This window comes from Asterias rubens, chromosome 17, assembly GCF_902459465.1.
Source record: "Asterias rubens chromosome 17, eAstRub1.3, whole genome shotgun sequence".
Taxonomy (NCBI): Eukaryota; Metazoa; Echinodermata; class Asteroidea; order Forcipulatida; family Asteriidae; genus Asterias; species Asterias rubens.
In genome coordinates, this window is record NC_047078.1 from 7,470,019 (window position 1) to 7,484,606 (window position 14,588).

The 14,588-nt window shown below is 38.0% G+C and overlaps 1 protein-coding gene across 5 annotated transcripts in view; it reads right to left on the reverse strand.

Annotated features, from left to right (window-relative positions):
* LOC117301478 (roundabout homolog 1-like) overlaps window positions 1–14,588 on the reverse strand; it is a 74,822-nt gene that overhangs the window by 23,404 nt on the left and 36,830 nt on the right. For all 5 annotated transcript variants that reach the window (XM_033785500.1, XM_033785499.1, XM_033785498.1 and 2 more), the window contains exons 4-11: window positions 8,518–8,708; window positions 7,679–7,769; window positions 6,921–7,059; window positions 6,211–6,338; window positions 5,473–5,597; window positions 1,846–2,008; window positions 1,487–1,649; window positions 791–918 (exon numbers count right to left, since the gene is read on the reverse strand). In XM_033785500.1, the coding sequence (XP_033641391.1) occupies window positions 791–918; window positions 1,487–1,649; window positions 1,846–2,008; window positions 5,473–5,597; window positions 6,211–6,338; window positions 6,921–7,059; window positions 7,679–7,769; window positions 8,518–8,708 (1,128 nt within the window). The remainder of the gene's footprint in view (window positions 1–790; window positions 919–1,486; window positions 1,650–1,845; window positions 2,009–5,472; window positions 5,598–6,210; window positions 6,339–6,920; window positions 7,060–7,678; window positions 7,770–8,517; window positions 8,709–14,588) is intronic.

Sequence of the window (14,588 nt, forward strand, 5' to 3'; positions counted from 1 at the left end):
AACCCACGACCCTTGCAATTCTAGAGCAGTGTCATACCAACTAGACTACCGAGATTGCCCGGTAGCTAGAGGCAGTTCAAATCCTATGTTTTGGCAGCGGGTACTGCAATGATATAATAGATGTTAAATTAATAATAATGTTTTTAAATACAATGATTCGGCCCAATTTCAAGCTGCTTAAGCACAGAAGCAAAACAAAACAAATATGCTAACCAGAATAAAGTTAATGTACCAGCTAAAATACCATGTCACATTTACAATTTTTGTTACTGGTATCCTGCTGATTATTGCTAAGCAGGGATTTTCTAGCAGTATTTTCTGCTTACGTAGCTCTTTGAAATTGGGCCCTGGTAACATGCACAAACAAACAGCAGAGTGCAAAATGCAATGCTACACATTGCTTGTTATTAAAAAATATTTGTAAAACTGAGTGGTGACCAGGTCTAGACCTGAAGTTTAGAACAAGCACGGACCTACTGTACGATCTCCTCTTGACCAATCAGAATGGATAAAATGTCTGATGAACAACAACAAAAATTAATATTTGTTATTTTTATCCCCGATGCAAATTTAACATCCATTATATCGTTGCGGTACCCGCTGCCAAAACATTGGATTCGAACTGCCTCTAGCTACAGTGACCCAGCAATCGCGGTAGTCTAGCTGGTAAGACACTGCTCTGGAATTGCAAGGGTCGTAGGTTCGACTCCCATTTGAGTAATAAGCATGTGATATTTTTTCACTAGATACTCGTCCTACCTTGAGATAAGATTAACTCTAGTGTTCTTACCTATGACTCGTAGACTAGCCGTCCAGCTAGTTTGACCGCTATCGTTGCTGGCTACACAGCTATACAATCCAGAGTCATTTATACTTAATCCTGAAATCTGAAGACGCCCAGTATCGAGTACAGTGAATCTACATGAAAAGAGTCAATACAGGATCAAATCAATCAATATGTAAGTCAAATAAATCTGTGTAAACCAACGGTTTTATTCTAAAGTAGCAGTCTAGATAAATCATCACCTTTTATTTTAAGACATTGCTTAATCAGCAGCAAATTGCCCCACAGCACCTTATAAAACATTACATGGTGCTATTAAAGGATTAGGTCTCATAATTCCAACGTAATCCCACATCTTGCAGTAAATACTGTATGTTACAGCGCCAGGAGTGTCACTGAGTGACAGACATGCGTGATATATAAGAAGCCACTATTAGTAATATTATTAGTCGTACAAATTCTTTTAACTTGGAGCAAGTTCGAGTGCGCATCAACTTAAGGTACGCTCATGTCCGTCACTCAGTGACACTCCTGGTTTGTATTGCAAACTATTAACTGAAACCACTGCACAGGGTTAGTCAGGCCGTGTCCGAAATGGCTACTCCGGCTACAGCTACGGCTAGATCAGCGCGTCTGCCAGTCTTCGCGCACAATCTAGCCCTAGCTGCAGGCGAAGAGGTCGTTTCGGACACACAGCCTTACCTTGAATTACTGTCAGCTTGTAGTGGTGCGCCATCTTTAGTCCATCGTACGCTCGGAGCAGGGTTGCCGGCTGTTTCGCATGTTAATAAAGCTACAGTACCAACTATCAATGTTTGATTGCTGGGTCCGTAGCGAATGATGGGTGGAGGCTGACTCACTGAAGCTGTCAAGTACAAAACACATTCAACTCGGTTACAGCATTTTTTTCCCGACCAATAAAGAAAAAGGTAAGAGATTTTATCAAATGGAATATTGTTTAATTTGCACTTAAAGCACTGTATAGTATGCTCAGTGCCGTCCAAATCCTCATGACAAAACTCCATTAACTGCTGAATTAATGAAATAAATATTTGACTGACCTATGACCCTTAAGAAAGCCTCTGCTTTGTTTGAGCCTGATCCACTATCGGCAGAGCAGATGTAATAACCCTCATCATCTTGAGTAACGTCTTTTATTTGTAGCTCTCCATCTTGTGTCACGGAGAGACGTCCACTTTGCAATCCAGTAAACACCAGCTCATCCTATACACAAGCAAATTACTCCATTATAATAATAATTATAATAATAATACCAAAGTGCTTGCAACATTATCAAGTACAATAACAGTTCGCTCAGCTAACAATAAATTGTGTTACTAAAGTAATTCTACTAAACTAGAAAATGTTTTTGTAAATTGAAAGATAACATAATTTCAGCTGTGTTTAGTCGCACTTCATGCTATCTTTCAGTCTGGAAATACAGTATTTTTCAAGTTGAACTATCTACTTTAGTTTGTAATGAATCTACATAAGACATAAGAACACAAGACATAAGAAAACTTTAATGATCTCCAAAAAGACAAAATTGCATTGCACCACAAACATCAAAAGTAACAACAGGCAGATAAAAAAAACCCACAATTATACAATGCACAAAGAACATTTCTAGACACGCATGCACATTCACCATGGATTTGCATTGCTACGTCACTCGTGCGCTTACCGCGGGTTAGCCAGCATTTACGCTTGCTTCTGGTAAACAGCTTTCTGAAATAGAAATTCTGCTAAGGGACGCTCTGTAAGCACAAAACGGCTGCTTACATGCTTTATGAAATTGGGCCCAGGAACTGCTCACCATCCATTTTGCTCTACATGTTTTTTTTTTTTTTTGGTTTTTTCTAAATTTTTTGGTAATACCCTCACATTATAAAATACATTATATATTGTGTTTTATGATATTAACAGTGACAGTTATAAATAATAGGCAACAAAATTAAGTCAGAAGGGCTTTTGTACCCCCAAATATATTGCCCGACTTAAGGCCGAGTCACACTGCAGCGATAACCAAAACGATAACGCTCACAATGCAAAGAGAACGCATTCTATTGGTTGAATTGCCCTTAGCAGAATACGCACAGGCTCATTCAACCAATAGAGTGCGTTCTCTTGGCGCCGTTATCGTTATCGTTCTTGTTATCGCTGCAGTGGGACCAGGCCATAACACTAAATATAAGACCTACAAAGACAAAGACAAGGGACAACAAGGACAGACGAACACAAGTAGTGTGTACCAACAATATGTTTGCACAGTGCATCCCTCCAAGCAGAATCAAACAATCCTATTAAACTCAATGGCACATTATTCATGCACCTACACACTAGATGCACCTTAGGGAATAGGTTGCCTTGGATCGGGCGAGGTGGTCTATGAAAAGCGTTTTAAACCATTTGTTATAAAATGCAAATGGTTTGAAAGATGTTTTAAAAGTAGAATATAACGATCCACACGAACATGCCTTGCATTTGGATGGTTATCCTTTTACATCAAGAATTATTATGCCACGTAATTTTGTTCGACTCCACAAAATGGCCGACTGTTTTAGTTCACAAAGTAAAAGGAGAAACCGTGCAAGACATATTTGTGTGGATCATTGTACTTTACTTTGAAACATCTTCCTAGCTATATGCATTTCAAAACCATCATTTACAAATGCTTTTCATAAACCAACTCGCTTGACCCAAGGCAACGTGTCCCTTTAAGCCTTTCCATCCACATATTGGAACACACTTAAGTCTTAGGACTAGAATCTTGAAATTAAGTAGAGAGGTATGGACTCAAGGAGAGATCTGAATAACCCATGGGCTACTACTAGCATCTGTCATCATTGCAAGTTGGGGATTTAAAGGCACCGTACACTATCGGTAATTACTCAAAATAAATGTTGGCATAAAAAAAGTTACTCGGTAATGAGCAATGGAGAGCTGTTGATAGTATAAATCATTGTGAGAAACGGCTCCCTCTTGAAGTAACGTAGTTTTTAGAGGAAGAAGTAATTTCTCACTCAAAAATTGGAATTGAATTCGAGACATCAGCTGAAGTCTCGAATTCAAGCATCTGCATTTAAGTTCAAATTTTCACAGGTTTGTTATTTTATGCATGCACACATGTTTATGTTGAGATACACCAATTGAGAAGACTGGTCCTTAACAAATACCAAAGGTGTCCAATTCCTTTAAAGGGACATGTTGCCTTGGCTCGGTTGAGTTGGTCCATGAAAAGCATTTGAAACTGTTTGTTATGAAATCGATATGGTTATAGAAAGATATGTTACAAGTAGAAAATAATGATCCACAAAAAAAGCCTGGAAATTGCGTGGTTTTCCTTTTACTTTGCGAACTAACACGGTCGCCCATTTTATGGACTCAAAAACTTGACTCCACAAAATGGCGTGCCGTGATAATTCACGACGTATAAGGAAAACCACGCAGTTTCAAGGCATGTTTGTGTGTATCATTATATTCTACTTTTAAAACATCTTTCTAGCCATATGCATTTTATAACAAACGGTTTTAAACTTTCTTCATGGACCAACTCGCCCGATCCAAGGCAACGATCCAAGGCAACGTGCCCCTTTAAGCTCTGTGGTTGTATGACCTCTTCCAGTAGGGGTAATCAAACAATCCCTGGCACTATACACAACATCATCTACCACTTCTAACTGCAGAGTGTAAAGTCATTGGCCTGCCCTGTACCCTTAACTCCACCATGAAAAGTTCACTAACTCCCTAGGGCAGCTTAAAAGCACACCCAATTCACTCAAATCAACATCAAAAACTGCGGTAACCTAGTTCCTAATCAAAATGAGGATTAAACCGCCACACAAGAAAATGTACTAAGGCAAAGAAAGGATAACATGCAAAATTCCACGTCTTGTTTAAAAAAAAAAAAAATCACAAAGAAATACAACCAGCCAGCAATGCATTTCGTACTCTTTGCAAGTCGAGCATCAAGGCATTATCAACCTTACATTTTGAATATTATGGACTTTGAGTAAGGGTATTTTTCTAGTATCTCAGCGTACTGAGTGTGCGCAAATTATCAATTTGGTAGTATTTAGCAATGTTTTAGTAGGAACAGTTACTTGCACACATTTACAAGTTTAAAACTATTTCTAAACTTAGTTTGCTCTTTTCTTGATAGTGCATCAATATGATCATTGACCAAGCTGTCACATGGTCCCAATTTCATAGCACTGCTTAGCGGTCGATTTTGTGGAGCGACGCTACGAAATTGAGTCTACATGTAGATCACAGTTATAATATATAGGATTTGAGGCATTGCATGGTGAGGTATCAATATATATTTGGTTTGCCGTAACACCATGTGTGTATCTACTTGCCAGGTAGAGTTTGTTCTTAGAGAACTGTCTTGCTTAATTCTACTACCGCGGAATAGATTGTTCGGGTGTTCGGGAGACTTCTCAGTTCTGAACAGAACTGTCCTGCTTATTAACTATTACCTGGGAGGATGGTATAGAAATAGGCTGGGACTACTACTTTAGCTTATAGGATCGTAATTAACTGTGCTACCGCGGAGTCAGTTCTTGAGTTGGTCTCAACGTTTCAATAGCTTGCTCTAGTCATCGTCAGGACTGCGGTAATAGAATTAAGCAACAGTTCTATAATATTACTGTTGCATTGTTTACTCTACATGTAGTTCTTTTTACCTGACTGCCTTTCTTCTTCCAGTAGATTGTTGGAGGGGGACTTCCAGTAGCCTGACATTGAAAAGTCGCCATCTGGTTTAACTCAACAGTTCTGTCCACTGGAGTTTGGGTGAATGTGGGAATCACTGTGAAGACAGAAGTGCAAATTCATACTTCATACTTTATGTGCTAATAGGCAACAATGAAACATTTCATAAAGATATGACGTTGTCAAACCTTTCTGAAATAATATCGCTGTTACTGTTTTTACTCCAGTACAATTTTATGAAGTATTTTTAACTTCAGAATTTATTATCTTTAAAATAAAATAAAACAGCAACAACTTGACAGCATATCTTGTCAAAACTTGACAGAAATCATAAAATAGAAAATCCGTGACAAAAATGAGGTTTTCCATGACTAATTTTTACTCTGCTTTTTTTTTTATATCTTTGATATTTAATGACAATACACTTACCTCATCATTACTTGTCTTATTTATTTTTTAGCTTAAACGGTTCTGCCCGAAAGCATGCAAACTCAACAACTTGCAAGCACGAAGCCCAATTATTAACATTTATCTTTAGGTGGAAGAGCCTTACTCTGCAATCTGGGGCATTAATACATGTATATAGTTATATCTCCAGTTCTTTGAGAATTTGATCTTGAAAAAAAATATATTAAAAAAAAATGGGGGGATAAAAAAAAACTATTTCTGTTTTAAAACGGAGGGAAAACAGCCCTGGTTGATGCACTTACCACTGACTGTTAATGTCATTTCCTCCTCAACCATGCCGTAACTATTGACAGCTGAACACACATAGTCACCTCCATCCAACTCACTCACTTGACGAATTCTCAGTGAATTGTCATCTTGTATGTTGGATCTGAATCAAAGAAACAAAACAGGCATTATAAATCACTCAATAGAGTCTCAGTAAGAAAACATCAGAGGCCTTTCTCACACCTCGGCTTGGGCTCCGGCTTAAGCCCGGTTCGTACTTCCTGCGAATGCGACGCGAGTTTGACTTGAATTTGACGTCACAAATCTGTTTTCGCAGCAATATTTGCAAGAGAGTTGAGCACAACTCAACTGCTGCGAATTATGCGTTGAGTAAATGTGACGTCAACATTCGTCGCTGCGAACCAAATAGATTAGGAGCGACTCTAGGTCGACCCAAATAGCTTTTTGTTGCAGACAGGTGAAGTTAACATAACTTTTACATTGGCTCGGCTCATGACAAATTCGACGTCTGAAATCAAGGCGCTCCAGGGTCGTTTCAAGTGCATCCAGTCGCTCCTAACTGTTTCAGACGTCAAACTTTGCATGTACTGAATTCAGAACTTAATTCAGCGCGACTCTGAAGCGCCAGTCTGAAATGGATGTAAGACTGTCACATCCACAGCCAATGCAATCCTATCAGACACAGCCCTTATAATGGTTATTATATAAGTGACTCTAGACTGACCTGTCATGAGGTAGCTCACTGCCTTGTTTGGTCCATGTTACTATTGGTGTAGGATCACCGATAATCTCACATCGAATGATAACGGTATTTCCTGGTGCTATCACTGCATCCTGCAATTGACTTAGGAATGTCGGTGGAGCTACAAAGAAAATAAAAAAACAATTTATTATTGAGTCATCCAATTTATCCATAATATTTATTTAGTTGATTTGTTATCTTTTATATTCGTTCAGAATTTAGAAACATCAAAAACATACGGCAACAATAACAAGAAATATAATAATAATAGTAAAAATTTATATAGCGCCATATCCATCGAAAACAATGCTCCATGGCGCTAATACAGAGAAACATTTAGAATATAGATAATCAGCAAAAACAACAAGATATAACAATAAGTTTAAAATCAGCAACAAAAAATCAAGCGAAAAATGACAAGCAGTTAAAGAAATTAACAATATACAATAGAAAGTTATAATTTATACAATAGGAGTATATCAAAAACAAAAAGCAAAAAGAAGCCTAGGGATTGCCCAAAAGCGAACCAAATCACTTTCCATAGGAGCAATCCCATTAGGTATATAAATAAGGCATAAAAAAAGCAATAAAAAAAGGGGAACATTTTAGAAATTAACCATTAAAAAACTTATTCAACGCGCGAACAACATTCTTAAAAAATGGCGCGCGTGTCTCCTTCACCAAAGGCAGCATCACCAAAGCGCCCTCTAGTTCTGATGTTCTCTAAGACTATGACCTACCTTTGACTGCCAGATAGACTGGATCAGTACTCCTGGATCCCATCTGATTGCTGGCTGTACAAACATAGTCACCGGCATCACTGGCACGGGACTAAACACACATCAATATCATATACATTAGTGCACTCCAAGAATTTATTTAAATTAATGCAAATAGCGTATTGTTGAAATCTCTGTCCTTACTCTATGTTGAAACAAAAGGCATTACTTATCTGTTTGAATTGTAATGGTGGATATATATATATATACACCAAGTAAGCTCTTATGAATGTTTTAGCTTAGGACAATGTTGTGAGAATGTGTAGGCCTATTTCTTTCTTTGTGCACCTTAGGAGAATGCAGACTATAGTACTTTATCCCTGATACCATGAGTCATTTGCGAGTTAGATTTGAATCATGTCTGGTACAATGACTTGCTTAGACACAATGTACCGCTTACGCTTGAATTCCTCAGACCGTAGAGCCAGCTGCTATGTCAAATGGTTTGGGGCAAGCCCTGGGCAGACCCTGGTACCATTTTGCCATGCACACATCAATGGGAGACTTTCTGGGACGATAGAGGGCAGCAGACTTACCGGGTAAATCCATTGTTCTCAGAATTATGCGCATGTTCAGAACTACGTAAACAATGGAAACTTACCCGGTATGTCTGCTGCCACCTAGCGTTGGAAAGTCTCCTATTGTGTATGGATGTTCACTGTTTTTATGTAACAACGCAAAAGCTTCCACCTAGTCATGTGACTTATGATCAAGCACGTCATTGTACCAGACATTATTCAAAACTAACACGCAGACAGCTTATTTGAGTATAACAAATTTGACTTGGTGATAATTTGTACCTGTGATATCATGAGGTTGCCATCTTGTAGCACCTTGACTCTATCTCCATCTGTATTCACATCTTGACCGTCTTTACTCCAGCTGACTACAGGCTCTGGGTAGCCTCGAGGGGGCTGACACTCTAACACCACTGGCTCTCCGGCTATTGCCTGGGCTGGTGAGGGCTCAAGTCGAAACTCTTCCCGAATATCTGCATGTGACAAACACAGCGTTACGTTACGAGGATTCTTTTACTTATTTGTAAGTTACTTGCCCGAGGAGCTACATGTAGGAACACTCTAAGTTATGTGTCTATTCATGAATGCACCATCGGTAGCACCATCGTCCACATTAAAAAGTACACAATTCTTACAAGAACTTGACATTAAAGGCACTGCGGCCGATTTCACGAATCGCTGGGATTAACCCTAACTCGAGTTAGGACGGGTAACCCGTCCTAACTTAGGACGGGTTCAATTCGTCCTCTGTATTTGGATCTGGAACTGAACCCGTGCTGAGTTCTAAGATTAATCCTAAGTTAGGAAGAGTTTGGTGAAATCGACGGCTGGGCATTTAAATAGTTCCTCAAAATAATTGTTGGCATAAAAATTAACTTGGTAATGAGCAATGGAGAGCTGTTCATAGTTTAAACCAAAGTGAGAAACGGCTTCTTCTGAAGTAACATTGTCTTTGAGAAAGAAGTAATTTCCCACTATATATTTGAAAATAATAACAGACCTCAGTTGAGGTCACGAATTCAAGGTATCTAAAAACACACAACTTGTGCGACAAGGGTGTTTCACCAATGGAAATAAAAACAAACACACAAACAAACAAACAAACACCCCAACACCCCAATAAACACATCAACAAACATTCTTCAAAATGATTCCCTTGCTGCACATCCTCAGCCTAACAGTCTAACATAACCGGAATTAAATTGACATTGATTTGTTGGCAATGCAAGAAATCCTTGAGAATATTCCAGAACATTTGCCTCGAGGTAAAAAATGTTCTTAACTGATTTTTTTTTCTTTTCTTTTTTCATTTTGGTATTTTTTCAAATACACGATGCATTTTATGAAGTGGAAAATATATGCACATGTAGTGTAGGCCTACACATTTAGAGCTGTATACAACATGTTCACATGTGTGGGTATAGGAAACAATAAGTAATTCTTGTGCTACAATGCTAAAATGGTATACTAACTATTTTTCTTTTGGGTATTTTTCAAATACTCAATGGGTTTTTTTATGAAGTGGAAAATATAGGCACTGGGCACATTTATATGTAGAGTTGTATTTATAAGAAAGTAACATAAATATATTTAGTAACCAGCAAAACTTTCTTGTTTATAATGTGCTATAAAGTAACTACCCCCTGAACGACCTTAATGATAATAATGAACAGCAAACTAAGGACATCTTTCCAGCCAGAGCTTGGGATGATTTTTTTTTTCCAGTTATGGGGAAAGGGAAAAAACCATGAACGGGGAAGTTGAATGTGTTTGTTGATGGTGGATCATGCTGTAATCAATAACTCATTAATGTCTCAACTCATCTGACATTTATACATGTATATCAAGACTATTGGAACTACAGTTGGTACCAAGGTATATCCACCGGTGGAAACGACACGCCATTGAATTAAAATGATTAAAATAAGACTTAGCGGAGACTAGAATTGATTAAGTCTGAGAGAGATGGGTTAGCATGTGACACAGATTGCTGGCTTATTGATGAAATGCTTGATCCCTGATTGAATCAAGGGGAGCTGTTTGATCAAACCACATTGCATTCATGGCCTCACATAGCCAAGCTATACCATACACTTGTCATGTCTTTCGTTAGGAAAGTAATCAAAGTTAGATTTAGTGGGCGAGTTTGATAGATTTGTTTGGTAGTGATTTGACACCTGTCTCTAAGCATGTCTAATTCTTTCCGTATGAACACATTCTAATCTGCTATTCCTTAAAATGATGATCTACTTGTAAAGAAGCCATTCTTAAACCATCCAGCCCATAGACCTTATGGGCAATTCCATGGTAAGTCGCATTACACTTTTCTGTGACGTTTCTTGATCTTGGTGCTAGTAGTTCTATGATGTGAGATATTCTTTCCACTAAGTTTATAGACTGATTTGTACTTGACACCCAAGGCTTTGAATTGATGATATTAGAAATGTTGTGGGCTTTTCATAATTCATAATAGTGTTACTATATACAACACACAACTCTTAAACATGAGTATCCAACAGGATACTTATAAATGGTCAGCAACTTGAACTTTCAGATATACATGGCAAAACCATGGTCAGTCGCATTACGGTCAGTCGCATTACAGTTTTCCATTTAATTTAGCCACGCCTACATGGAGCCCAAGCTGAGTTCTTATATGGCAAAATTGGGTTCATTCCTTGTCAACAACTAAAAATAAATTGGTTTCATATGTTAGCTATAACTTCCAAGTGGAAAGAAAGTTGTGACAAAAACTTGATTTTTTGGTGTCATGTCCATGTTTGCTTGGAATTGCCCTTATAAATGCATTGACCCCATATTTAGAGGTAAAATGATAATGTAACAATCAATGGGGTTGATTTACTCTGGATCCGCCTGATGCTTATTATTATTATTTTTCTGTGTAATATGATTGTTTGTAATGCACTGTTTTTACTAAATTTTGGCTACTTTTTTAACTGTTGTGTATTTTTTAAAAAACCATATTGATATTTTTGCTCATGTTTTTTAATCCTGCATTTTAATGTTTTCTTGACTGTACAGCGCTTTGAAACAGTGTTAAAGCGCTTTATAAATGCATTTAAGTTAAGTTAAGTTTTTAAGTTTGAATGGCCACAACTTTAAACCTCTAAGTGAGGGCGCCCTACTGATATGACATTTTGTGCATAAGGTCTATTATACCTCGCCATAATTGTGTAAAATTGCGCTTCCTACAATTCTACATGTAGATTCTGATACCTTCACAAAAAGGGGTGCCATCAGCTTCATCCTCAAGCTTTTTCCTTTAAGAGTTTCTTGTTGGTACCTGATGCAAATCTAGACTTCAATTTGGCCATTGCATTGAAACACTTATCAGTAATTTGCTTTTTTTTTTTGCTTTTTTTCTTTTCCAAATGTATCCACATTTGAGTTTATTAAAGCCTTTGGACACTTTCGGAACAGAAACAAAAATTTAAGTTCACAGATTTACAAATAACTTACAGGGTTTACAGAAGGTAATGGTGAAAGACTTCTCTTGAAATATGATTCCATGAAATGCTTTACTTTTTGAGAAAACATTAAAACAACATCAATTCTCTATATTGAGAATTACGAGTTTGTTTTAAACACATGTCATGACACGGCGAAACGTGCGATAACAAGGGTGGGTTTTCCCGTTATTTTCTCCCGACTCCAGTGACCGATTGAGCCTAAACTTTCACAGGTTTGTTATTTTATATATAAGTTGTGATACACCCTGTAAGTTATTTGTAAATCTGTGAATTTTTTTTAATTTTTTTGTTCTGTTCAAAAAGTGTCCAATGGCTTTAAAATCGTATCGCTTGTGAGCATTGATGATGCTAATGTACATGTTTCATCTTGATCCTTGCCTGAGCGGTTCATGGCATCAGAGTCTTACTTTGTGTCTGGAGGGGTTCTCCTGATGTCAGAAAAACCTTGGAATAGTGGCAAACAGGAGGCGTGTAGGCGTGGCAACAGAGAAACTTATGATCTAGAGCTGGATCTAGTGTTGCACTTGCATCCTTACTCTTTAAAGACACTAGGGTCGACTTCACAAAGAGTTAGTTCTAGTCCTAACTTAGGACTAGTCCTAGGAGATAAACAAATGGGACGACTTTCTGGGACGATAGAGGGCAGCAGACTTACCGGGTAAATCCATTGTTCTCAGAATTATGCGCATGTTCAGAACTACGTGAACAATGGAAATTTACCCGGTATGTCTGCTGCCACCTAGCGTTGGAAAGTCTCCTATTGCACGGATAGTCCTAAGTTAGGACGAGTAACTGGTCCTCACTTGAGATAAGACTAGTCCTAACTCTTTGTGAAATCCACCCCTGGACACCTTTGGTAATTGTCAAAGACCTGTCTTCTCACTTGGTGTATCCCAACAATGCATAAAATAACAAATCTGTGTAAATTTGGGCTCAATTGGTCATCTAATTCTAAGTTGCAAGAGATGATGAATAAAAAAAAACACCCTTGTTGCACAACTTCGTGTGATTTCAGATAAAAGGCTTTGATTGATCAGTTGATGCCTTTTATTATTTGAGCAAAAAATAACCTCTTTCTCAAAAACAATGTTACTGAACAGAATGTTAAAGCCTACATGTGTGTAGCTGGCAATATTATCCCGTCTGCAGGACTATTGGACTAGGTAATCAAGAAAATATTATATCAGATTCTTTTCAAAATAATTATAATGGAACAAAAAACAAAATAATAAGTTATGACCCCTATTTTGTTTTTATTTTAAAAACAAATATACCCCAATATGCAGATAATGTCAAAGCCAGGCAATATTTGCTGACTGCTATGCAGGACTATGAGTATTGAACTTAGGTAGATAGTTCCCATGAGAAATGTCTCTCCACTCTCCACACAAGAAAGTAGGAGAGTGTGTGCTTAATCTACAGCTAGAGAGACTGATTAATTGGAGTTATGTGGAAGGACATTACACAAGGGAGTCAGTGTTGTCTCAAGGCGAAACTGCCAATTGATTGAGATTGTCATGCACAGCTTCTACCATTGATGATAGGCAGGCTAGTAATGGACCATATTAATGATCAGCAGGATGTCCAGTTAGAGCCTTCTGCACATTACAGCATGGACCTATTTTTCCCACTTAAAGCTGCTGCTATCCCATTATAACAACAGGACCCAATTCCATGGCTCTGCTTACCAAAAGCACAGAATCGGCACTTACAGAAGCAGAGAATTATGTGCTTACGGCAAGTGCATTTCACGGGCTAGCGTCAAATTTTGGCTTCTGCGCGTGCGTACTCCACTTCATTAAGCATTCTACGCTTACAAGGCCAGTGCAGAAATTTGGCGCTTGCACGTAAGCGGGGAATCGTGATCGGAAGCGCAGAATTCGGCGGTAAACAGAGCCATGAAATTGGGCCCTGATCAATTTATATAACTGGGGTCTAACTGTAAACACTGATGAGCTAGCCAGCAAAGAGAACTTGTTATTTGCTAGCCTATCTACATGTATTATAAGAGCATTGAGGTCAACAAGTATTCCCTAATGTTAACGACACCAGACACCTTTGGTAATTGTCAAAGACCAGTATTCTCACTTGGTGCTTCCCAACATCTGCATAACATAACAAATTTGTGAAAATTTGGACACAATTGGTCGTTGAAGTTGCGAGAGAACAATGTACCTCGTGCCTTCTTAACATTACAGTATGGGACTAATATCCATGCTTTAAAGGCACTGGACACTATTGGTAATTATAAAAACTCACTTGGTAACGAGCAATGGAGAGCTATTGATAGTATAAAACATTGTGAGAAACAACTCCCTATGAAGTAACAAAGTTTTTGAGAAAGAAGTAATTTCTCACTAAAATATTTTAATTGAATTTGAGACCTCAGCTGAGGTCTCGAGTCTGAAAGCACACAACTTGTGCAACAAGGGTGTTTTTTCTTCAATTTTTTTCTCCCAACATATAACATACATGTATAAGTTATAACAGCATAAAACAACTAATCAGTGAAAATTTTGACTCAATTGGTTATAGAAATTGCAAGAGAATAATGAAAAGAAAACACCCTTGTTACACATTTTTTTGTGCTTTCAGATGCCTAAAAAGGACATTTTAATATTTGAGTGAGAAATTACTGTTGTAACCAGCTTAGAGCACCCATTGTTTGAGCCATAACGTTGTAGAAAAAAGTACTAATCCATTGAATCAAACTACTTTGGGACAGTGCAATCATGGAGGTACCTCCATGGTGCAATGAAACAACAGTGAACCATTGCATTACAACAGCTTCATTCCACGTACTGCATCTCTTTGGAACTCCTTGCCTGTGGTGCATGTTTCCCTCCATCCTACAATCTAGAC